We start from the raw sequence: 27,106 nt of genomic DNA, 5'->3' as shown, positions 1-27,106 counted from the left end.
GCTGTAGGATGACAGAAGCTGTAAGACTTCTAGGGGAATGGAATTCAGCTGTCAACACCCTTCATACGGCTACGCAGAAGGAACATCCTACGGTCAACTTGCAGGCTCCTGCTGTACATGTGCTAACTATCCTGTTCTGATTGGTCAAGGGAGGAGGGAACTAAATTAACCAGAAAGATTCCTTTGAGATCTGAATAAGCCATTTTGAGGGTTGACAAAAGGGGAGCCAGCATCCAGACTCCCCTGGTGTTGGCATTTGAAGGAAATAGTGGGTCCATGGTATAGGAAGGATAACCAAGGTATGCTGTAACTAGAAAAACCCGGGCATGTGGCAGCCCAGAGCAATGCAGTCATCTTTAAGAATGACTGCATAAGCTGGAAGGCCTCCAAACCAAGGAGAAAGAGACCAGTGCTGCAAACTGGGAAGCAAGCTAATTCTGCAGAATCTGACTCAACAGTACGGGTACTCATGCACAGAGAATAAAATGGGGATTTGGCAACCAATTCCACCCTCATTCAAGGAATGCAAATAACAGCCTCCTACCATGACTGGCACGAGGAAAGAAGCCTTTTTTTTTAATTTGTTTTTTTATGCATTTTCTACATCACTATAGACAGAAAAAAAAACCCAAATCAAAATGAAGAAAATTAATACAGTGCAAAAATAAACATACAATAATACTACAATACAAAAAAGATAATTGAGAAAGCACCCAAATTGAAGACATGTAAAATTAGTATCCTCCCCAAGCCCCGCAACAAAAAAAAACTCCAGACCAACCACAACACAATATAGAGAATATAAATCAGGACATTCAAACCCCCAAACTGTAAATACACTTAAAAACAGAAGATAATAAGGAAAGAAGCCTTGAACATTGCAAAGACCAAGAATAAAGTCAACTTGGTGCCACACCTTAGAGGCAAAAATGATTACCCTGAACCACACCCGGAGTACAATAGAGAAGATAGCCAAGCATAAACAGAGATGGAGAACCACTGCTGCCCTAAACGGCATTGGTGTAACAGGCAGTAGGTAATAAAATCAGCTGAAAAGTTGGGTACAACAGTGACAGATTGAGTTTAATCCAGACTACTTACAGGTAAGTCACTTTTGGAGATCGAATTCTGGTTGGACATATAAAATAATTACCTCTCTGTATTGATAGAGACACACACAGAAGTGCATATCCATAGCTTCCTGAATGTAACAATGCAGCTGCATCGGATCCTAACCAAGGTATTTGGTACACTTTCCTTCATATATTGAGGCTTTGTCAGGCCATACATTCTAGACTGTAACCAATTTTGCAAAAATTAAGTTCTCATATTTAGGAAAGACTGGTTATTTTGGAAAAATAACTCAATGTTGATCTGAAACTCAACCTGCATTTTCAATACTTCAAAATATGCCTTGTATTTGTTATGTCATACACTTTGATGGGAAATTGTCAAGGTTATCAGACACATAATCCAGAGAAGTGGATTTAAGATTCAAAGGCAAACAGCAAACCTAGCTGAAGATGGTAAATTCAGTTTGTTAACTAAAGTGTATTTTTTTTTTAATTTGCATTAGCATGGTGATATACAGTGCCTATAAAAACTATTTACTCCCCTTGGAGGTTTTCATGTTCTATTGTTTGGCACTTTTTTTGACACCAATCAACAGAAAATGATTCTTTTGTGTCAAAGTCAAAACCGATCTCTACAAAGTGACCCATATTAATTACATATAAAAAGAACAAAATAATTAATTCCATAAGTATTGCCCCTGCCCTTTAATATGACATACCAAATCATTACTGGTGCAGCCAATTGATTTCAGAAGTCACATAATTAGTAAAAAAAAATAGAGATCACCTGTGCGCAGTCAAGGTATTTTGATTTCGATTGTAGTAAAAATACACCTGTATCAGGAAGGTCCACCTGCTGGAGAGTCGGTATCCTGGCAAAAACTACATCATGAAGACAGAAGACCATTCCAAGCAACTCCATGAAAAGCATGAGTCAGGAAATTGATACAAGTCACTGAATATTCCTTGGAGTGCAGTTAGGTCAATTATCAAGAAGTTGACCTTCAGACATAGGAGCAGAATTAGGCCATTCAGCCCATCAAGTGTGCTCCGCCATACCATCATGGCTGATCTCAGATCCCACTTAACCCCATACACCTGGCTTCTTGGAATAATCTTTGATGCCCTAATCGATCAGGAAACTATCAATTTTCACTTTAAATATACCCACAGTCATGGCCCCTTCAGCTGTCTGTGGGAGAGCATTCCACAGATTCACAACTCTCTGGCTAATAAAATTACTCCTTACCTCTGTTCTAAAGAATCACCCCTCAATTTTGAGGCTGTGCCCTCTAGTTCTGAATACCCCACCTTAGGAGAGATCCTCTCCCATCTAGTCCTTTCAACATTTGGTAGGTTTCAATGAGATCCCCCCCTGTATTCTTCTATATTCGAGTGAGTACAGGCCTAAAGCTGCCAAATGCTCCTCATGTGATAACCCCTTCATTCCCAGAACCATCCTCGTGAACCACCTCTACACTCTCTCCAATAACAACGCATTCTTTCTGAGATATGGTGACAAAACTGGTGACAATACTCCACGTGCGGCCTGACTCACGTCTTACAAAGCCTCAGCATTTTATCCTCGTTTTTATATTCAATTCCCCTTGAAATGAGTGCCAACATTGCAGTTGCCTTCTTTACTGGACACTCAACCTGTATATTAACCTTCTGGGAGACTTGCATGAGGACTCCCAAGTCCCTCTGCACCTCTGATGTTTGAATTTTCTCCCCATTTAGATAACAGTCTGCACTATTGTTCCTTTTACCAAAATGCATTATCATACACTTCCCAACACTGTATTTCATCTAACAACACACACAAAATACTGGAGGAACTCAGCAGGCCAGGCAGCATCTATGGAAAAAGTACAGTCAACATTTCAGGCCAAAACTCTATTGCTCAGATTTCCGGCATTTGCGGATTTTCTGTCGTTTGTGACTGTATTCCATCTACCACTTTTTTGCTCATTCTAAATCCTGCTGCAATTGCATTGCTTCCTCAGCACTACCTACCCCTCCACCTATTTTTGCACCATCTACAAAACTTTACCACAAAGCCATCAATTCTGTTAACTAAATCATTGACAAACAATGTGAAAAGTAACAATCCCAATACTGACCAGAGGAACACCGCTAGTCACCAGCAGCCAGTAGATGAAAAGAAACCAGTAGCCAGAAAAGGCTCTTTTTGTCCCCCCTCACCACCTCCTGCCTGTCAACTATTCCTCTATCCATTCCAGTATCTTTTCTATTATGCCATGGGATTTTTATCCTTTTAAGCAGCCTCATGTGTGGCACCTTATCAAATGCCTTCTGAAAAGCTGACATCTACTGTCTCTCCTTTGTCCATTCTGCCTGTTACTTCCTTGCAGAATTCCAACAGAATCCCTTTAAAGAAACCATGCTGACTTTGACTTATGTTATCATTAGTCTGCAAGTACTCCAAAATCTTGTCCTTAATAATAGACTCCACTTTTCCAACCACTAAGGTTTGGCTAACTGGCCAAGATTTTCCTTTACTTTTGCCTTCCTCCCATTTTAAAAAGAGTGGAGTGACATTTGTAATTTTCAGGTCCTCGGGTACCATGCCAAAATCAAGTGAGTTTTGAAAAATCATAACTATTGCATCTGCTGTCTCTTTGGCAACCTTTCAGAACTTTGGGATGTAGTCCATCTGGTCGAGGTGATTTACTCACCTTAAGACTTAGCATTTTTTCTGTTTTGTATCAGCAATGGCACCCACTCCTGCTCCCAGACACTCATGGATCTCTGGCACTGCTGGTGTTTTCCACTGTGAAGACTGATGTGAAGTATCCATTTAATTCATCTGCCATTTCTTTGTCACCCATTATTACCTCAGCAGCAACATTTCCCAGTGGTCCAATATCTACTCTCACCTCCCTTTTTCTCTTTATATAACTGAAAAAACTTTAGTATCTCACTTCATATTATTGGCTAGTTTGCTCTTATATTTCATCTTTTCCCTTCTTATGGCTTTTTTAGTTGCCTTTTGTTGGATTTTAAAACCTTCCTAATTATCCAAATTCCCACTCGCTTTTGTTACGTTATATGCCCTTTCTTTGGCTTTTATGCAGTCCTTAATTTCCTTTTGTCAGCCATGGTTGCCTACCCCTGCCATTTGAGAACTATCCTGTACCTTGTGAACTATTCCCAGAAACTTCAGCCACCTCTGCTCTGTCGTCATCCCCACCAGTATCCTCCTCCAGTCCACCTGGGCAAGCTCCTCTCTCCTGCCTCTGTATTTCCTTATTCCATTGTGATACTGATACATGTGACCTGTACTTTCTTTCTCTCACTCTCTCAAATAGCAATATGAATTCAATCATATTATGATCACTGCCTCCTAAGGGTTCCTTTACATTAAGCTCCCTAATAAGATCTGGGTTATTACAGAACACCCAATCTAAGATAGCTTTTCCCTGAGTAGGCTCAAGCACAAGCTGCTCTAAAAAGCCATCTCATAGGCATTCAACAAATTCCCTCTCTTGTGATCTGACACCAACCTGATTTTCCCAATCCCTATTACATGCCCTTTCCAGCTCCCTTTGCAACCTCTACCCTATATCTTGGCTACTACTTGGAGGTGTGTATGTACAACTTCCATAATGTTTTTTTAACCCTTGTAGTTTCTTAACTCCACCTACAAAGACTCGACATTCTCTGACCCCCATGTCACCTCTTCCTAAAGATTTAATTCCATCTCTTACCAACACAGCCACCCCACCTCCCATTCCTCGACACAAAGCACATCCATTGATATTGAGCTCCCAACTGTGACTTTCTTTCAGCCATAACTCAGTGATGCCTACAGCATCATACCAACCAATCTCTAATTGCACCACAAGTTCATCCACCTTATTCTGATTATGACATGCATTTAAATTCAGCACCCTTAGTCCTGCATTCTTTGCACTTTTGAATTGTGCCTCTGTGGTAGATTTTAACTGTTGGCTTTGTCTGCATTTGTACCCAGTCATTGGCTTGTCCTTCCTGACATTCATGTTACACCATCATCTACTTGTAAACCTGCTGGCTCAGACTCAGCTCTATCATACCGGTTCCCATCCCTGTAAGATTAGCTTACAGCCTGCCCACAACAATGTTGGGTTAGGCGCTAGCCCTGCCCATCAGTGCTGCCCTCAGTGTTCACTCAGTGGAAGAAAAACTGCATTGCACTCTGCGGAGTGCTGTGGGTTTGTTCTTACCGACAATATTAAAGCACCATCAATCTACAGGACATGACACTCAGAGACTTGGGTTAAATTATATATTTTGTCTGACTACACACAGACCCTGCATAATGCTACCCCGCATTGTGCTGATTCGTTACGACGCGTCTATTCAATTCTTTACTGACATTTTTAAAAATGACAGAAATTCATTGCACTTAAAAACTTCTCAAAAGCAGTCGCCACTACAGTTAACATTCAATCAGCCAATGAGAATGTTTTACACATGCTCTGAGCTACTCACAGCCATTCACATATTAATTCACACACTGCCTCCCCACTTGTGTAAATGTTCTTGCTCTCTTGCCAATTTATTCCATTTTTTTCCACCCATGAAGTCTAGAAAATTGCTTGCAACTTCCAGTGAGTGTAGTATATCTGAGATGTGTAGAAAAAGCATTAGAAGGGATGTGAAACTGCAAGTGATACAGCATTTGGAAGCTGGTGAGCATCAGGTTGATGTTAGCACCTCTTTGAAATTTGCTACATCGACGATCAGAATGACCCTTACTGGGAGCAAAGCAATAAGGCAAAGAGAGGTGTTCTTGACATGATTTCCTGCTGCCAAGAACTGCTTCATGAGAGGAAATTTAAGAAAAGGCAATCAAATATCGAAGCCTACTCGAAGAAGCAGTCAAATTTAGAGGACCCACAGCCTGCTCCCTCCTCTAGGATGTAACCACTACCCACTTCCCTCCGCTGCTGCTGTGATCTGTTGCTGCTCCACCAATGTACAGGTTGGGGGTGTGTGTGTAAAAACTATCTCAGGTTTGATTTGGTTTTAAAAATCAGGCACATGTCTATTCACATAAATGTTATAATGATGCATAACACTGATTTACATACGCTCCACCTTCAAGGAGTGCATTCCCAGTGTTAAGCGGGGTCTGAGTGTATACGTTTATTGATACCTTATATGTACTATGGTTCCTTAAAGTTGTTATAGCCAGGGGTGGTAGTCAGGATAAGCTCCTACTATCAATTAAAAGCTCCCAATGGCATGCATCTCAAATAACCTCTGACAACCATGTTCGGCTCCTGGTCTTCACATGTGGTTTGGCTACTAAGCCCAGCAGGACTGTTTCTACAGACTGGAGAACAGGCAAAGGTGGGGGACAAGCACCTGAAAAACCAGCTTCTTTGGGCGGATGGAGCTTATCCAGAAGGAAATCTCTGATCTCAAACCTCCACTGCCTTGCATCTACAACACTCAAGGGAAGGGTTTTAGGAGTAAACCCCAAGGAAAAATCCAGAGCTGGAATTCCTTAGGCAGTCCTTCATTGAGTTCAACACCAATTGGCAATTCCTGCAATGCCAGTGTCAAACTGTATTGGTCTTGGCCGTTCCTTTGGATCATCAGCTAGGTGGAAAGGGGAAGCCTGCTACATGCACAACAGCTTGCTCTCTGTATCGTTCTGCCCTAGCATGTGTATCAGTAGACAGCTGGCTTACAACATCCGTAGTCAACCTCATCCAACAGAGAGCCTCAAAATATGTGCTATATGGCTGTTGGTTCATTTGACTGTATTCATGGGTATATATGTATGGTTTAATGACAACTAAATGCAAACTTGATTTGATTAACAATCAAATTATACCAAAATGCTACAACCTTGACCACACATGCTGAAGTGGTTCAACAAATGGCTAATCACAAATGGGAAAATTAAAAGGTAATGCAACTCAGCAAAACTCGATGTCATTAATTCATAAGCAAATATGTTGCTTATGTGACTTTCTGTGACTAAACACATTGATGAAGGAAGAGCAGTAGATGTTGTGTATATGTATTTCAGCAAGGCATTTGATAAGGTACCCCATGCAAGGCTTATTGAGAAAGTAAGGAAGCACGGGATCCAAGGGGACATTGCTTTGTGGATCTAGAACTGGCTTGGTTAAAGAAGGCAAAGAGTGATTGTAGACAGGCCATATTCTGCATGGAGGTCAGTGACCAGTGGTGTGCCTCAGAGATCTGTTCTGGGATCCTTACTCTTCGTGATTTTTATAAATGACCTGGATGAGGAAGTGGAGGGTTGGGTTAGTAAGTTTGCTGATGACACTAAGGTTGGAGGTGTTGTGGATAGTGTGGAGGGCTGTCAGTGGTTACAGCGGGACATTGATAGGATGCAAAACTGGGATGAGAGTGGCAGATGGAGTTCAACCCAGGTAAGTGTGAAGTGGTTCATTTTGGTAGGTCAAATATGATGGCAGAATATAGTATTAGTGATAAGACTCTTGGCAGTGTGGAGGATCAGAGGGATCTTGGGGTCCGAGTCCAAAGGACACTCAAAGCAGTTGTGCAGGTTGACTCTGTGGTTAAGGCAGCGTATGGTGTATTGGCTTTCATCAATTGTGGAATTGTATTTAGGAGCCGAGAGGTAAAGTTGCAACTATATAGGATCCTAGTCAGACCCCACTTGGAGTACTGTGCTCAATTCTGGTCGCCTCACTACAGGAAGGTTGTGGAAGCCATAGAAAGGGTGCAGAGGAGACTTACAAGGATGTTGCCTGAATTGGGCAGCATGCCTTATGAAAACACGTTGAGTGAACTCGTCCTTTTCTCCTTGGAGTGACGGAGGATGAGAGGTGACCTGATAGAGGTGTATAAGATGATGAGAGGCATTTGGTTGCCACAAGAGGACACAGGTTTAAGGTGCTGGGGACTAGGTACAGAGGAGATGTCAGAGACAAGTTTTTTTTACTCAGAGAGTGGTGAATGCATGGAATGGGCTGCCAGCAATGGTGATGGAGGTGGATATGATAGGGTTTTAAGAGACTCGTGGATAGGTACATGGAGCTTAAAAAAATAGAGGGCTATGGGTAAGCCTAGTAATTTCTAAGGTAGGGACATGTTCAGCACAACTTTATGGGCCGTAGGGCCTGTATTGTGCTGTAGGTTTTCTGTTTCTATGTACTTGATCACTCATTTTTATTATCAACAGAAGCAGCAATCTTTAAAACTGACAGCCCAGTGAAAAGCAAACCCGCCCAATGTGAAATGGAAGTGATCATGAAGACAAACAGAAAAGTCATTAACATACTAAATCAAAATAGGTATTTTAACACAGCTTTGACTTAAAGCACTGTTTTAAAGTGTTATTTCCACATACTTAGCTCAAAAAAGTGAAATTGTACCAAAATTTTAGTTTCCCATCCTTTGTAATAAATTAGTTTTTGGATGTTTTGGGGCAGGAGCCAAGCAAGCAAGTGAAAAAAAAATACACAAAATTATATATTTAGTTTGAACAATGTAACTATTAAGTGAGATCAAAAACATACTCACTAATGTTGGTTAGTAAGCTGCAGATGATATTAAAATGGGTGGTGTCACTGACAGAGAAGATCGTTATCAGCTGGATAAACAGGCTGAGGAATAACAAAACCAGTTCAATTTAGATAGTGTGAGATTCTGCGTTTTGGAAAGACAAAATGAGGGTACACTTTCACAACAAATAGTCAGGCTCCAGGGAGTGTTGTTGAACAGAGCAACCTAAGAATACAAGTCCGTGGTTACCTGAAAGTGGAGTATCAGATAAACATGGAGGCCTTTGACGTGTTGGTCTTTTATCAGTCTGGGCTCAGAGTACACATGATGTTATACTGCATTTGCATAAGATATTGGTGAGGCCACATCTGGAATATAGTGTTCAGTTTTAGTCAGCCTGGTAGAGTATCTATTAAGCTGAAAAGAATGCAGAGAATCTATTTTGCCTTAGTGAGTTCAGAGGATTCAAGGGACTAGATTATGGAAACAGGATGGGACTTCATTGCAGTGTAGGAGTCTTATCAAGGTGGATAAAATCATGAAGGACATAGATATGCACACTTTTTTCCCCCCGGGTTGAAGAACCAAGAGGTAGTGAGCACAGATTTAATATCAGGGAAAAACATTTTACAGAACTCAAGAGGCAACTTCTTCACCCCGAAGGAAGTCCATGCATCGAATATGAGCTGCCAAAGGAAACTGTTGAAGCAGGTGCATTAATAACATTTAAAAAGATACTTGGATGGGGTACGTGGGCCAAGCACATGCAAATATGACTAGTTTTGATGGGAACCTTGATTGTTATGCAGTAGTTGGGTCAAAGGTCTATTTCCATGCTGCATGACTCCAAATGCCATTCCTGTAAGAAACTTTTCTGTTGCTTGTACCTTTTAAGAGTACTCATCATCATCCCATGGCATTGCAGAGTTCAGAACTGATAAACCAAAAGCAAAATTCCCTATGAATGAAGTAATAACAGTACAATCATTTGCAATAGTATCAAGATAGAAATTAAACATTGAAACAGAACTTTTTTTAAGGTAAGAAGCCACAGACAATCAAGTCTGCATAATTCAAAGTGCAAAACAATAGAGATCAACAGAATAATCCAGTTTAGTCAGCAGTGAATTAATGAAACATACACAGAGTATCTTTCATAACTAAGTATGTATTAAACAGAGGAGAGCAACAGAAAACTAAACAATTCAGAAAACTAATAATAAATTAACTGAGGACCAGAAATGCAGGAATTAATCCATAAAACAACAGATGAATATATTTGGAGAGCATAAGAGAGCCCAATATCATGGTCTTGAACCACCCCCCCTCCAGGCCCAAATATTAAATACTGTATCATGGGTTGAGGACATGAAGACAGTGAGGAGGTTAACAAGTTTACAGCACACAAATAGGATTTCAATTCATATCATTTGTTGCAGATTACAAGGTGCATTGTCTATAAACACATTTGTCCCATATTTAACTTGGCAGTCTTAATGATAAATGTTGACATAAAAATTAATGTTCATTAATATTCCATGCCTAATGCCAGTTGTTAACAGTGACTGAGGAGGAAAAGGGTAGCTAGTGCAGTGGAACATGACCAGCACTTGAAAAAAAATGTCACTGGCCCTTAATTTTTCCTGCCCCAAGATGACTGAACAACTTGGGTATGACAATTATTCAGATCATATTCATGTTATACATAATTAACTCATTAGTTTTCAGCATATTTAAGGCCAGGAAAGAAAGGAGTTAGTCAGCATTTTATTTTATCAGTTAGTAAATACAAGAAAGGCAGATTATGAGCCATTTTGTTGGCTCAAATACAACACAGCCATTTTAAGGATTTGTACCATCATGAAATTAACTGCTTTTATCCTTAAAGACATTTCATAATAATGACAACAGAAAATACTATGGCTATTTTTTGCTACATGAATAAATCGCAAGTTAAATATTGATAATGTTTTCAATTTGAAATTAATCAATGTAGAAATTTCTTGACATACTCAGCACATTGGACAGAGAAGCAGGGCTAAGTGAGAATTTTGTGTCATTTTATCATCAATCCAAAACATTTCTCTAACATTTATTCTACCTCAAATTGATAATATTTTCTTGCTGTTAATGCAAACCATGCATTATATTTTCACTGTATATTTTGATGTACATGTGATAAATAAGTTTTGAATCTTGATCTTAAACTTTAATCTTGTGTTGCCTCTTTTTGTTCTACTCCCGCTTCAAATTGTATCGGTGATGTGCCTGGTTATTTTACTAAATGCTAAGTGACCTACTGAATAGATATTGCATTTTCTATTTTTAATTCAGCAAAATTAATAGGAATGTACTATCATTTGATTCCAATTGTAATGCTATTGCTTCCATCAAGTATAATTTAACTTTGCAAGCACTTTTGAAATAAATCACCTTATAATTTAAATCTGAAAGTCAAGTACAAAGGATTTCAAATAGAATGTTATTAGATTTCAAAAAAATAACATTTTGTCACCGAAATGAGCAATTAATTGCCAATTCCACAACTAAAACATGAGACGAGTGAGAAGTCACTCCCATTAAAAACTCAAATGCATCCTATTGCACACGTCAGAAATTGATAAATGCACTATGAAGTCTTGAAGGTTTAAAATATCTATAGATGATGAGATGCTGTTCTGGAAGCTTACACTGGGCATCATGAGAGGGTAAAAACAGAGGTCAGAGTGAGAGTGGGGCTGAGACTGGCAACTGCAAATTGAACCTACCGTTGCAGACCAAACAGAGGTTTCCAGCATAACATTCAAATATTACACAAAAGGTTTCTCCAATACAGAAATGTTCATTTCTTTTGTTCTGATAAAGGATTATTGGCCGGAAAGACTATCTCTGCTCCCACACTTGTGCTGCCTGACCCTCTGAGCTTTGAGCATTTTCTTTTGTTTACGTGTTAAGGGCTGAGGGAAAATATTTCCCTCAGGAAACCACTCTGAGTTCTCTCAATTCTGTAATTAATAAACTCTTCTATGCTTCACCAAAGTAAATGCTAGGTTATGAAACATACAAATTTGAAAACTGAAGGTCAAAGGGATATCAGAAGGAACATCAATAAGCAAATAAATGTGGCTTAAAGAGCAAACTCACTTGAGCTTGTGATATCAAACTCAAAAAGTACAAATCACAATTTTTAAAAAAGGCCCAAAACAAATTGTGCACTACCCAACAACTGTTTTCATGTTTCTTAGTGTTCCCTCAACACCAGCTCCATAGCAAAGAAAGCCCAGCAGCGTCTCTACTTTCTGCGAAGGCTGAGGAAAGTCCATCTCCCACCCCCATCCTCACCACATTCTACAAAGGATGTATTGAGAGCATCCTGAGCAGCTGCATCACTGCCTGGTTCGGGAATTGCACCATCTCGGATCACAAGACCCTGCAGCGGATTGTGAGGTCAGCTGAGGAGATCATCAGGGTCTCTCTTCCTGCCATTACAGACATTTACACCACACGCTGCACCCGCAAAATTAACAGCATTGTGAAGGACCCCACACACCCCTCATACAAACTCTTCTCCCTCCTGCCATCTGGCAAAAGGCACCAAAGCATTCAGGCTCTAACGACCAGACTGTGGAACAGTTTCTTCCCCCAAGCCATCAGACTCCTCAACACCCAGAGTCTAGTCTCACATCTACATCATTTATTATTACAGGCAGTTCCCGGGTTACGTACAAGTTCCGTTCCTGAGTCCATATTTAAGTCGGATTTGTACGTAAGTCGGAACAAGTACATTCGGTATTATTTAGCGTCAGTTAGTCAAACGTTTGTCTTAGTATATAGTATATATTTTACCTTTCTATGCATATAAAACACTTAAGAAACGTATGCATTCCAATAATTAAACCACTGTGTTGCTTAGTAATAATTGTAGCTTTCATCGGAGCAGGGCCTTTCACATGCTCCATTATTCTCACTTTATCAGTTATCCTTTAAAATTGTTTCGATCGTTGACTGACTGTAGCCTAATGCTTTTCCAATGTAAAGTAAATTTAAAGTAATGACCGATGGCGTTTCACCTCTTTCCAAATGCTTTATTATTTCCACTTTATTTTCAATCGCGATCGCTTCTCGTCAACAGAACTGAAACACTGCAGGCGGTGGGTCCCGAGCTCCGCCACCTCCCAAGGTCCGCTGGGTCCTAAGGACCACTGCACTGAATTCCCCAGGTCTTAAACTCCACTACACTAAGACAGGTTAGATGGGACATGTGGGGGCCGTGCTGGGTTGTGTATTTGATTCTCCACAATATTCCACGTGGGAATTTAAACTGCAGGTGGTAGTGTTCTTTTTAAAGAGGTCGAATTGGGAGCTCGACATCAACCTGGCACAGACGGTACAGGAGTCACTGAATCGATATCAACCCGGCACAGACGGTACAGGAGTCACTGAATCGATCAACCTGGAACAGACGGTACAGGAGTCACTGGATCAACATCAACCCGGCACAGACGGTACAGGAGTCACTGGATCGATATCAACCCAGCACAGGAGTGGTCTGTCACTGGATCGAACTCAGGAACCTCCATTTCACTGCACCACGGGGGGGGGGGGGGGGGGGGGCAGGGGGCAGGGTGAATCTTACTAAGAAAAATTTAAGCCAAATACACAGTTAAACACTTAACACAGTGTCAACGGCAATGACTTAAAATAGCGGACGGAGTTCTCCTTCCTCGGTTCATAAGTACGAGTTGTCCATAAGTCAGACGTTCGTAACTCGGGGACTACCTGTATATTGAAATTTGTCCTTTACTGTGCCTATCGTCTTGTTTATTATTAATTAATTAATTATTGTGCTGCCTTGCACTGTTTTGTGCACTTTATGTAGTCCTGTGTAGGTCTGTAGTCTAGTGTAGTTTTGTGTTGTTTCATGTAGCACCATGGTCGGTCCTTGTTTCATTTTTACTGTGTACTGTACCAGCAGTTTATGGTTGAAATGACAATAAAAAGGGACTTGACTTGAGGATGAGCACACACCTAACCCAATCCTGTGCACCATTTTAAAAGTTTTTAAACTACCATGACGCAGAGAAACAGATGTTTCAAAAATTTTGGTTTACAAGTTGTCACTGATACAAAGTAGTACAAATTGAAATTAAGTGGAAAGTAATCACAAGAATTTTTCACACACGAATTCACATGAATTCTATCCATTTCTATTGTCCGTCTTTGGGTCTCATGAGTTGTTTAAGGCAAACAAACATATCAACGATGTAACAGTTAGGTGTTTTAATGAATGTATCATGTCCTGTTGAATTGGTTCTGCTCAAATATGGCATTTTATTTCATTGTGTCTAGTTTACAACATGCACTTGACTGATTCAGTTACACATGAAAGGATATGAATCAGAAATAAGGTCTTTATTCTTTGAATCGTAGAAGGTTGAGGGGGGACTTGATAGAAGTACCTAAAATTATGAGGGGGATAGATAGAGTTGACGTGGATAGGCTTTTTCCATTGAGAATAGGGGAGATTCAAACAAGAGGACATGAGTTGAGAGTTAAGGGGCAAAAGTGTAAGGGTAACACGAGGGGGAATTTCATTACTCAGAGAGTGGTAGTTGTGTGGAACAAACTTCCAGTAGAAGTGGTAGAGGCAGGTTCGATTTGTCATTTAAAAAAAAAATTGGATAGGTTTATGGACAGGAAAGGAATGGAGGGTTATGGGCTGAGTGCAGGTCGGTGGGACTAGGTGAGAGTAAGCATTCAGCACGGACTAGAAAGGCCAAGATGGCCTGTTTCTGTGCTGTAATTGTTATATGGTTATAAGAAGTGTTCTAATGCTAAAATGCCTGTATTTGGGTGGTTGTAAATTACAATGAGAGATAATGCCTTAATACTCCAGCCATTGTTACAAAGCACATGGGGAACCTCTGGTGGCAATTTAGTGTTACAGCAAATAAGTACTGAAATTACTGAAAGAACTGGTATTGTTTCTGCAAATAGTTGTGTCATTAACACAAGAACTAGCTCTGATTTCATATCCCTTCAAGTGCAACTGAAACAGTCAAGTGCATGTTGTAAACTAGACACAATGAAATAAAATGCCATATTTGAGCAGAACCAATTCAACAGGACATGATACATCTATTAAAACACCAAACTGTTACATCGTTGATATGTTTGTTTGCCTTAAACAACTCATGAGACCCAAAGACAGACAATAGAAATGGATAGAATTTGTAATTACCCTTTGCTCGGTAAAACTACACTAGTCTCAAAACTCAACCCAATATCACATTCAGCAGAATGACTACTTAGATGGTTTATCCAAGAACAACTGAGTCCTTGATTGGAACGACCATCAATGAAAGTCAGCCTGGAATTGGTTTCCACTGACTGCTAGGTATGATTGTTTTGGCTCATCATAACACCTCCCTCTTGAAGATGATTAGTTGTAGGATTTGAGCCAAGGGTTGACTTGGAATGGAATGACCGGTTTATGCTGAAAATTAGTCCTTCTTAGCAGTTACAGGTTCTCACTTTCTTGTGATACTGCTTGCTGCTGGTGATAGGTTATTTGACGCCCTCCAGGAGGAGTTGAAGGTCCAGCTCTGTGTTTGAAGATCTGCCCAACAAACTTGTTGTGCTTTTGGGTGCACATGGCCACAACAGGTTGATGTGGTGTCACCAGTGACATTCGTCTATGATAACTTCAAAGAACAGTATCACATCAACACTGTACAGTCTTCTTCCCAAAAGCACTTCAGCTGGAGACTTCCCCTCAAGGCCTAGATGCGGTGTCGTTCGATTTGTCAGTAGGAATGTGTTGAGAGCCTCTGACGATGCTCCTTCCCTTCAACTTAAAAGCAATAGATTGAAGGTAACCACAAAACCTCTCTGTTAGACTGTGAATGATATGGGGCGGGGGATGTGGATAATTTCAATGTTCTGGTAGATTGCAGCAAACTGCTGTGAACTAAATTGAGTGCCAGTGCTAGAAACAAGTGTTTCTAGCATCCCAAAGTGGCTGAAGATCTGCAGCAGGTGTTGAATGGTAGCCCGTCACTTGTTGACTTGATAGATAGTACTTCTGGCTATTTGGAATAGGTTTCAAACAGGACAGGGTAGGTACACCTGTTGATTGGGCCAGCAAAGTCATTATGTACTCATCTCCAAGGTCTGGTACCCTTAGGCCATGGTTGTGGATTGGATCTACAGTACTTGGATTCTTTGCTGCCACAGAGCACTGAGTACACTGTTTGCATATGGGTGTGATATCTTCGTATATACCCGGCCTGTACACAAAGCTTCTTGATGCCTGGCTGACCATGGTGGAATATTAAGCAAGAGTCCACAGTAGAGAGCAATGCATGATGGCGATAGAAGGGTACAACATCTTCCTCAACCTTGCCTGCCCATCCATTAGTGAGGCATCCAGAGATACTTTGAAGAAGAGGATGTGCAGTTGTATCTGCTCTGATTTTGCTGCCTGGGACTGGAAGACCTTCAGCAGCATTTGATACAACCTGGAGGACCTCACAATCAAATGAAATCACAGCAACAACTACATCTTCAATTTCACTAACCTGCTGGTTCCCAAGTCTGGAGAGGTCATCTGCCTGACCAAGTTTCTGGGTTGTTGTGTATTTGATTTAAAAATCATAGGCAAATAATATCATTGCTCACCTTTGCAGACAGTTGGGTGTATTCACTGGTGTGGCTTTCTTAGACCTGAAGATGAACATCAGAGGTTTGATGTTTGATGAACATCAGTGAGGGTGAAGTGTCTGTCATTAATCATCTTGTGGAACTTCTTCACATCAAAGATGACTTCCAAGGTTTCCATCTCGATTTATCCATAGACTTCTCTGCTGTACTGGCCTTGAACACAATAAAGGATGGCAAAAGCCTTTTTTGTGACCATGGCAATGGCATTTACTGCAAATGTGTTTCTTGTATTTGCACTTTCTTGCAAAATACCAAGCACCACAGTTCTAACGGCTGTGTTTGGCCACTTGCAGATCTGGTGAGTGATGATGTCTGGGCAACTAGACACTGCATTGACCTTGGTCTGTTCAACTGGGTTGGAATAGAGTTTCAGGTTGATCAAATGCTGACATTCTTGAGTAACAGCTCATAGAATATTATCAGTGCTGTGCTCTAGTGTGGCCAGGAGCAGTTTATGTATATCTGCCTCAGCAGGTGTTTGAAGTGCACAAATAATTTTTTTTTTAAATCAGACACTTGAACAGTAATTCAGTCATGTTACCCAGCTTGAACTTTTCACATTCATGATTGACGATACTGGTGCATGTGATAAAGTCAATGGCATCTTGTTTAACAAGTTTTAAATAATGGTAGCCTATACTGAAGAGAGATGACTGCTCTCCAAAAATGTTTGTTAACTGTTGGTCAGTTTCATCAAATGATAAGTCGCACAGGTTCTTAAACAGAATGAAGTTGAAATGGTATTCATGTTCAGAGCAAAGGGCATGTTTTCCAGGAGTCCACTTTACTGGCAAACATGACCCAGAATACATCTTCGTAGTGCTAAAACTATAACTCAAACACAACTTCCAAAACAGCATTGAACTGTAAATTGGAAATGTACACAATTGACTCGTGAGTCCTGTTCAGTGATTGACATTGATGTAGTTGAACTCACTGACAACCCGCTGGTTAACATTTTGATTAACCTCAGCTTAGCAGCCTCAGGTGAGCTTGCAGGATTGTGCACAAGTCTTTTGCTGGAATTGCCATGTTGATATAATACAGCATCTCATTGCCAATTTGGTGTGTTCACTCGCCTATACCTACTGATGAGACCTGAAGCCAGACAATAGAACAAGCTGGAGATTGAAATAACCCTTAATTTTGTAAAACTACACCAGTCTCAAAACTCAACCCAAACTGACACTTCCCAGTATGACCAATTCAATACTTTACCCCAGAACTGATTTCTTGACCAGAACAAGGAATCAGTGAAAGTCAGCTAACCACAAGGTGCTGATCATTATGGTAAGTCATAACAATCAGATGCTTGTTTTATTTCTCCTGATAGTAGTTCCTATTTAGAAGAATATGCAAAATAAAAATCTGAAATATAAACAAAAGAATTCCTACAATTAAGTTTTGTAGCAATTAATTTTCCTGAAAGTAAGATTAGATACTCTGCAAAACACCTGTCCTGCCCAACTATCAAGATCATAAGACCGTAAAACATAGAAGCAGAATTAGGCCATTTGGCCCATCAAGTCTGCTCCACCATTCAGTCAAGGCTGATCCCTTTTCCCCTCCTCAGCCTCACTCCCCGGCCTTCTCTCCATAACCATAATTCCACAAATTCACCACCTCCAGGCTAAAGAAATTTATCTGCATATGTTTTAAATGGACACCCCTCTATCCTAACATTGTGCCCTTTTGCCCTAGACTCTCCCACCATGGGAAACATCTTTTCCACATCTACTCTAAGTCATTTGATAGCTTTCATTGACATCCCCACTCATCATTCTAAATTTTAACAAGTACAAACCCAGAGCTAACAACCCGTATGATAACCCTTTCATTCTTGGAATCATCCTTGTGAACCTTCTCTGAAACTTCTCCAGTGTTAGCACATCTTTTCTCAGATGATGAGCCCAAAAATGTTCACCATACTCAAGGTGAGGCCTCACCAGTGCTTTATTAAGCCTCAGCATCACATCCTTGCTCCTGTATTCTAGACCTCTTGAAATGCATGTTAACATTGCATTTGCCTTCCTCACCACTGACTCTACCTACAAGTTAACTTTTAGGGTGCTCTGTTTGCATCTCAGATTTTTGGATTTTCTCCACTTAGAAAATAGTCTGCACATTTATTTCTACTACCAAAGTGCATGACCATGTATTTTCCAACATTGTATTTCAATTGCCACTTTCTTGCCCATTCTCCTAAATTGTCCAAGTCCTTCTGTAGCCTGCTTACTCAGCATTACCTGCCCCTCCACCCAATCTTTGTATTAGCTGCACAATTGGCAACAAAGCCATCTATTTCCATCATCTAAATCACTGATATACAGCATAAAAATAAGTAGTCCCAATACCAACTCCTACTGAACACCACTAGTCACTGGCAGCCAATCAGAAAACAATCCTTTTATTCCCACTCGCTGCCTCCTACCAATCAGCCAATGCTCTAAACATGTCAATAACTTTCCTGTAATACCATTGCCTCTTAATTTGGTATGCAGCCTCATGTACCTTTTCAGACACCTTCTGAAAGTCCAAATATACAACATCCACTGCATCCCCTTTATCTATCCTACTTGTAATCTCCTCGAAGAATTCCAACAGGTTCATCAGGCAAGATTTTTCCTTTAAGGAAACCATGCTGACTTTATCCTATCTTGTCCTGTGTCAACAAGTACTCCATCACCTCATCCATAACAATTAACTCCATCATTTTCCCAACCACGGAGGTCAGACTAACTGGTCTATAATTTCCTTTCTGCTGCCTCCCTCCTTTCTTAAAGTGTGGAATGACATTTGAAATATTCCAGTCCTCTGGCACTATGCCAGAGTCCAATGATTTTTGAAAGATCATTACTCATGCCTCCACAATCTCAACTGCTACTTCTTTCAAAAGCCTAAGTTGCAGCTCATCAGGTCCAGGTGACTTATGTACCCTGAGGTCTTTCAGCTTTTTGAGCACCTTCTCTCTTGTAATAGTAACTGCACTCACTTCTCTTCCCTCACACCCTTCAACATCTGGCACACTTCTAGCGTTTTCCCACAGAGAAGACTGATCCAAAATACTCATCTGATGTCTCCTTGCTCCCCGTTATTATTTCTCTGGCCTCGTTTTCTAGTGGTCCTATATCCACTCTCATCTCTCTCTTATTTTTTTTAAACATACTTAAAAAAGCTTTCACTATCCACTTTGATATTACTTGTCAGCTTGCTTTCATATTTCATCTTTTCCCTCCCAATGATTCTTCTAGTTGCTCTCTGTAGGTGTTTAAAAGCTTCCCAATCCTCTATCTTCCTGCTAATTTTTGCGTTTTTGTACGCCCTCTCTTTGGCTTTTACATTAGCTTTGACTTCCCATGGTTGTAATATTTTGCCATTTGAGTATTTCTTCATTTTGGAATAAACTTATCCTGTACCTTCCTCATTTTTCCTCAAAACTCACACTATTGCTGCTCTGCCCTCATCCTTGGCAGCATCTCTTTTCAATTACTTTGGCCAACTCCTCTTTCATACCACAACTTTCTCTTCTCTCCACTGAAATACCGCTATGTCAGACTTTACTTTCTCTGTATCAAATTTCAAGTTGAATTCAATCATATTGTAATCACTGTCTCCTAAATGTTCTTTTGCCTTAAGCTCCCTAATCACCGCCAGTTCATTTCACAACACCCAATCCAATGTAGCTGATCCCCTAGAAGCTCACAACAAACTACTCTAAAAAGCCATGTTGTAGGTATTCAACAACTCACTTTCGAGATCCACTGCCAACCCGATTTTCCCCCACCGACCTGCATTTTGAAATCTCCCATGACTATCATAACATTCCCTTTTGAATTCCTTTTCTACTTCCCATTGTAATCTGTGGTTCACATTCCAGCTACTTTTGGGAGGCCTGTATGTAACTGCCAAAAAGGCTACTTTGCCCTCACAGTTCCTTAACTCAACCCACAAGGATTCAACATCTTCTAATCCTGCATCACATCTTTCTGCTAATTTGATGCCATTCTTTACCAGCAAAGCCACACCACCCCCTCTACCTACCTTCCTATTCCTGTTACAAAGTGTAACCTTGGATATTCAGCTCCCAACTACTACTATCCTTCAGCCATGATTCAGCAATGGCCACAACACCATACCTGACAATCTGTAATAGTGCAACAAGATTGTCCACCTTATTTTTTATACTCTGTGCATTGAGATCTAACAATGACAGTTGTGTTGGACAATTAAATAGCTAACTAGAGGTCATCATTACAATGTCCTTATAACACTGGCAAAGTGAGGCTATGTGCCAAAATCAAGTCTGAATCATTCGCGATCTACAGACAGAAATGACAAGTCAATGAACCCTCTCAGCTTCTTCATAGAAGAAAGGGAAGGAGGGTAATATTTAATATCAGAATCAGAATCAGACTTTAATCGCCAAGTATCTGTACACATACAAGGAATTTACTTCCGGCAGATGTTGTCTCTCTGCTCAGAACAATAATAATGATAAATATAAATGAAAATATAGATTATACATACAAGTAGTGCAATCCAAGTAATAGTTAGCCAACAGTTAACCGGCAGTTAACTGTTCAGCAAAGTGACCGCAGTAGGGAAAAAACTTCTCCAATGCCTATTAGTCTTAGTCTGGAGGGATCTGAAGCGCCTACCAGACGGAAGCAGTTCAAACAGTCCGTGCGCAGGATGGAAGGAGTCTTTTATGATGTTCCCCGCCCTCTTCTTCAACCTGGAAGAGTACAGGTCCACAATAGAAGGCAGGGAGGCTCCAATGATGCGCTCGGCAGTCCTCACTGTGCGCTGTAGTCTGGTTCTATCCTGCTTGGTGGCGGCTCCAAACCACACAGTGATGGAGGTGCACAGGACAGACTCAATGACTGCAGTATAGAACTGCAGCAGCAATTCCTGAGGCAGACCATATTTCCTCAAGAGCCGCAGGAAGTACATCCGCTGCTGGGCCTTCTTCTTGTTCTGCTCCCACTTCAGATCCTGAGAGATGGTGGTTCCCAGGAACCTGAAGTTCTCCACGGTGGACACAGGGCTGCCAAGGACTGTGAGGTGGGACATAACAGGGGAATTTCTCCTGAAATCCACTATCATCTCCTTTGTCTTGAGCGTGTTCAGCTCCAGATTGTTCCGACTGCACCAGAGCGCCAGTTGGTCCACCTGCTGTCGATATGCAGACTCATCATTGTTCTGGACGAGTCCGATGACAGTGGTGTCGTCAACATTTCCACATTCAAGATGGAAAATGCACAGACGTACAGAATTTGAATGCTTGAAAATGTGTTCATGAATATTATTTTTAAGTAAATTGCAATGATCATGTTAAAGTATTTGCCATATATAAGAATTACTTTGAATAAACCCCTGACAGTCTTCTAAAATGTCAACTGTTTACTCTTTTCCATGAATACTGCCTGACCTGCCGAGTTCCTCCTGCAATGTGTGGGTGTTACCTGACAAGTAAATTGTCTGCACAGGCAACAGCGAGTTCTTGGAATGAACTGCCCAAGAAAATGGTTAAGATGGACAACTGCAACATCTAAAAGGCATTTGAATAAATACCTGAAGGGAGGGGCTGAGAGGTTTTGGGATAAACGTAGGCAACTGGGACAAGCAGAATTGGCATGGACCGATTAGGCCAAAGGGCCTGTCTTGCTGCTGTATTACTCAATGACTCACACTCACATCTCATTACAGACTTGCTCAAACTGGAGAAGGAGAAGAGCTGAAATCCATAGGAAAGGAGGGAATGTCTGCCCTATATCAAATAAGCATTTGACCAGGCAGTGAACCAAGTGGGGACCACAAGTTGGAGTCTTTAGCTCAATGTCATAAAAGTATTAGCAATAATGTCATAAGTGATATTTATGAAAAGGCATTTGTGGTTCTGGCAGCCACACATTCCAATCTTGGTTAAAATATGAATAAAATAGCTCAATTCCAAAGGAGGTATGAATTTTTCCTCTTGGCATTAACAAGTCTGGCAAATCTACACCAGGGGTTCCCAAACTTTTATTTTGCCATGGACCAATACTAAAAGTCAAGGGATTGGTTGACCCCAGGTGGGGAACCTCTGCCCTACACAAAATAAAATGGTTGTGCTCTTTGGAAATCAGCCACCTCAGCCCCAAGACAATGTGCTGAACAATTCGTTCACCTGTACCCAAGGCCCATTCACGTCAGTTTCTTCAGTGAGCCCCCTTCCATTGTGTCATAAGTCAATTGCCAGCTGATGACCACACTAAGTTCAAACCTCTCCGCCAAAACACACACAGTATTATTGCATGTAACAGGCACAAGGTGATAACTAGCAAATAACATTTGCAAAAAAACAGTGCCTAAAGGTATAATCTAGCCATTCAAATTTGACATTCATCACTATTATCATCTGAACTGCCGCCCACAGCCCCACCATGAGCATACTTGGAACATCACTGACCTACTCAATCGGTACAGGCACATGAATACTATAGCAAGACGAGGTCAAGCCAGAGGCTGGAAATTTGCAATGAAAAATCTGGGGCTCGTTTCCACAAATCCAATCTTTCAAACAAAGGATGAGCTGATTTTCCTGTCAATATACTGCCCACTTACCTGATTGGGTGCAGCCCCATAGGTTCTTAAGGGGCTCAACCCCTACAAGATAAAGTTGTCTTGTTGTCATGTATCCAATCTAATCATTTACACATACAGATTTATCTCTGCAGGTGTACCTTGTCTATACAAACAGTGCATTCATTCATTCATTCTGAAACTGCAACCTCTAGAATCAATGATAAGAGTAGCTGGCAATGGGAGTACTCCCCTGCAGACAATTCACCATCCTGACATGCAAATTATCCTCAATAGTTCTTTTTTGATGTTTATCCAAATACAAAACTCCCTGAATATTGCACTTTAGAAGAACTAATACAAAATGAATGTTCAGGACCAAAGAAATATTGAGGAACACAGGAACCTTGGTGTACAGTCAAAGAAGGAAATAGAAAATTCTGTAGGGAGTAGAAAATTCTGCAAAGGGTACACAAACTTTTTCTTCCACCTGTATGTTATGGAGTTATACCAATTAAATCAAATATAGTTGCAAGAAAAAGTTTGTGAACCCTTTTAAATTACCTGGCTTTCTGCATTAATTACTCATAAAATGTAGTCTGATTTTCATCTAAGTCACAATAATAGACAAGCACAATCTGACAAAACTAATAACAGACAAACAATTGTACTTCTTCTCATCAATACTGAGTATACTATTTAAACATTCACAGTCTAGGTTCAAAAAAGTATGTGAACCTATGGGGTAATGCCTTCTACAAAAGCTATCTGGAGTCAGGTATTCTAATCAATGAGATGAGATTGGAGGAGTGGGTTGTAGATGTGCCCTACCCTATAAAAAGACACACAAAGTCAGGTAACTGACAGTCTGCTCTTCTCAAGAAAGATCTGTTTATGTGCACAATGTGATCAAAACAACCTTCAGGTGACCTTAGAAGAATTGTAAAGATGCATGAAGCTGGGAAAGGCTACAAAAGCATTTCTAAAGATCTGAGTGATCATCAGTTCATGAGAAACTATCTACAAATGGAGGAAATACAATAATTGCTACTCTCCTGAAAAGTGGGCATCCTGCGAAGATCACACAAAGAGCAAAATGTGCAATGCTGAAAAGAGATGAAAAAGAACCCAAGGGTAACAGCAAAAGAACTGCAGAAATCTCTCAAACTTGCTAAAGTCTCTGTTCATGTGTTCACTACAAAAAAAATCACTGAATAGGAACGGAGTTCATGGAAGGACTCCACTGAGGAAACAACTGACAACCAAAAAAAATCTGCACCTTTCAAGTTTGTAAAAGACCACCTGGATGTTTCACAACACCTCTGGGAAAATGTTCTGAGGACAGAGGAGACAAAAGTTGAACTTATTGGCAGAAATGCACACTGCTATATTTGGAAGGAAAAAGGAACTGCACACCAACACCAAAACCCCATCCCAACTGTGAAGCATGGGGGAAGGAGCATCATGGCTTGGGGTTGCTTTGCTGCCTCAGGGCCTGGACAGCTTGTAACCGTGGAGGGAAACAATGAATTCCAATTGTATCAAGACATTTTACAGGGGAATGTCAGGGTAGCGGTCCGTCACCTGAAGCTTAATAGAAGTTGGGTGAAACAAGAAGACAATGATCTGAAACACAAGGGTAAATCAACAACATAATAGTTTAAAATTACAAAAATTTGTGTTTTGGAATGGCCAAGTTAGAGTCCAAACCTTAACCCGATTGAGATGCTGTGGCATTACCTGAAGAGGGCTGTCCATGCAAGGTCCCTCAATAATATTGATGAACTGAAACAGTTTTGTATGGAGGAATGGTCTAAAATTCCTCCTCACCATTGTGCAAGTCTCATCAGCAGCTACAGGAGATGTTTGGTGGAGGTTACTGCTGCTAAAGGAGGTTCTAGCAGTTATTAAATACAAGGGTTGACATATTTTTCCAGCTTGGACTGTGAATGAATAAATAATGTGTTCAATAAAGAAAGGAAAAGTGCAATTGTCAGAGTGTTATTAGTTTAAGCATAGTGTTTGTCTATTATTGTGGCTTAGATGAAGATCGGATCACATTTTATGAGTAATTAAGGAAGAAAACCAAGTAATTGCAAAGGGCTTGCAAACTTTTTCTTGCAACTGTATTAATTGGATCAGAGCTGCAGTATCAATTATTTTTCACTACTCTAACATTCAGATGTGATTGCACTGCAGTGAAACTGCTTCACCACAGAAACACTGTTTTGCCCCCAGGACATAAATAAATGGGCAATTGATAACATCACTTGCAGCTGCATAGCAATGGACAAGAAAGGAGTGATTGATGCATTTAGCAGTGCAAACGAAGAAAGAAACTGTGCGTAATAGTTTCTCGGAGATTTGAAAGAGAAGGGAGAAGATGTATCTTGCGGTTATATCATGTTGTGGGTGCAATAATTATGTCGAATAATGCATTGAATGAACACTGATGGGATGGAAGGTGAGGAGAAGAAATAAACAGTTGTTCTGATTTGGATTAGAGGTGGTAAGGGAGGGAATGTGGGAAACAGGCGCCTTCTGATCAATGAGAAGTCAGACATTGAGAAGACCTCAGACAATGATGTCGATGAGAAAATCTTGAGAATAGCTTCTCCATCTGTTATTTGTTCTGATTACCACAACAGTCTCTCCAAAATATCTCAACTGTGGCTTCCCCATCTACTAGAGTATACAAGCCATCTACCTCCACGTCCTTTCTGCCCAGCGAGAACCAGAATAGGGTTCCTGTTGCTCTCATCTTCCATCCTGCTAGCTTTCACATTCCAAGGATCATTCTCAGTTATTGCTGTAATCTTCAATGGGATTCCACAGCCAGAATCATCACCTTTTACATTTAACACTCTGAAGAGAGTGGACTATTTTAGCAATTTCCTGGCTTACACTTCCACCTCTACCAACCATCCCTTCCTGGAGGTAGTTGCTAACACAATGACAAAGCAGCAAGCACAACCTTTTCTAGTACTCTTCCCAGCCTCCTGAGATAGTTCTTCCACCTGCACTCCACAGATCTAGTGCATCACATCCTGTATTCAGAATGTGCTCTCCGCTACACCGAGAAAACCAACGCAGGTTGGATGACCACCTTGCGAAACACCTCTGTTCAGTCTGCAAAGGTGACTCTGCAAATCCACTCTCCCATCGATATAATTCTGCATCCAACTCTAACCTCTATCTCTGCCCCCATATTGTCAAAACAAAGTCCAATATATATTCAAAACAAGGCACTCAACTTCCTACTGGGCATGCAGCAGCTCAGTAGCAATTTTAAGTAGCATTGTTCCAGTCATCAACATGAGGTATTGATTACTCCCCCCCCCCCCCAGCCACCCAACCCAACAGAAACTGCCTGATCAGAACAAAATATTAAACTACTGAATGTATAACACTTTCAACACTTCCATTAAGTATATTTTGCTGTATTTCAATACCTAACTGCACACATTTATTAAATAGACAGCATAGAACACCTTAATTCCACCCCTCCACACCACACCAAAGTCATTTTGTTCATTCTGTCCACTGCAACACCTCTCCAAAACATAAATGCATGTGTTTTACTATTTTCCCACTCTAGTCAAAGGTCATTGACCTGCAATACTAGATCTATTTCTTTCTTGTCACACACGATCTAACCTGCCGGCCGCTTCCAGTAGTTTCCTTCTTTTAGATTTCCGGCATATGAAGTCTCTTGCTTTAATTATTAGTAGATACATAGAGGTATTCTTGAATGAACTGATTGCAGAGGGCGCTGAAAGATTGGGACACTGGTGTTGGAACACATCTCCTGAAAGACGTTACTGTCTCGGTGGTAACGACTGGTCTTGGAGGATTCAATTAACGTACACCAATCAAACTACATCAGTAAAGCTGTACAGCAAATGCATTACACAATGCATTACTACATCAAACGACATGTCAGCAATCACATTTCTCGGATTAGAGAAAGCTGATGTAAAGGAGACTGCTGTTCGCTGGAGAGCAGTTGGCGGTTGTCCCTTCTTCACCTACCCGTAGGATACCGTTCATTTTCTCCACCAGAACTTGGAAATCTTGCTCTGATAGCTCGGGGTAGAGTTCATCCTTGAGCATCTGCTCGGTAACAGCAGGGTTACGGTAAAAGGTGATCTGAGACAGGCCAAACAGCAGGCCGCACAAAGACTTACTGCCCACATCAGCCATGATCTACTGACGTCATGTTGACCTGC

The 27,106-nt window shown here is 40.8% G+C and overlaps 1 protein-coding gene across 2 annotated transcripts in view; it reads right to left on the bottom strand.

The window, feature by feature from the left end:
- commd1 (copper metabolism (Murr1) domain containing 1) overlaps positions 1-27,106 on the bottom strand; it is a 109,047-nt gene extending 81,941 nt beyond the window's left edge. The window contains exon 1 of one of the 2 annotated variants that reach the window (XM_059986112.1): positions 26,910-27,106. In XM_059986112.1, coding sequence (XP_059842095.1) covers positions 26,910-27,080 — 171 coding nt within the window. In that variant the 5' untranslated portion in view covers positions 27,081-27,106. Of the gene's footprint in view, positions 1-26,534; positions 26,876-26,909 lie in introns of those variants that run through there. The other variant, XM_059986114.1, reaches the window with a different exon arrangement.

The sequence above is a fragment of the Hypanus sabinus genome, chromosome 12, assembly GCF_030144855.1.
Source record: "Hypanus sabinus isolate sHypSab1 chromosome 12, sHypSab1.hap1, whole genome shotgun sequence".
In the NCBI taxonomy this organism is placed as follows: domain Eukaryota; kingdom Metazoa; phylum Chordata; class Chondrichthyes; order Myliobatiformes; family Dasyatidae; genus Hypanus; species Hypanus sabinus.
This window is presented reverse-complemented; position numbering and strand designations above follow the sequence as displayed.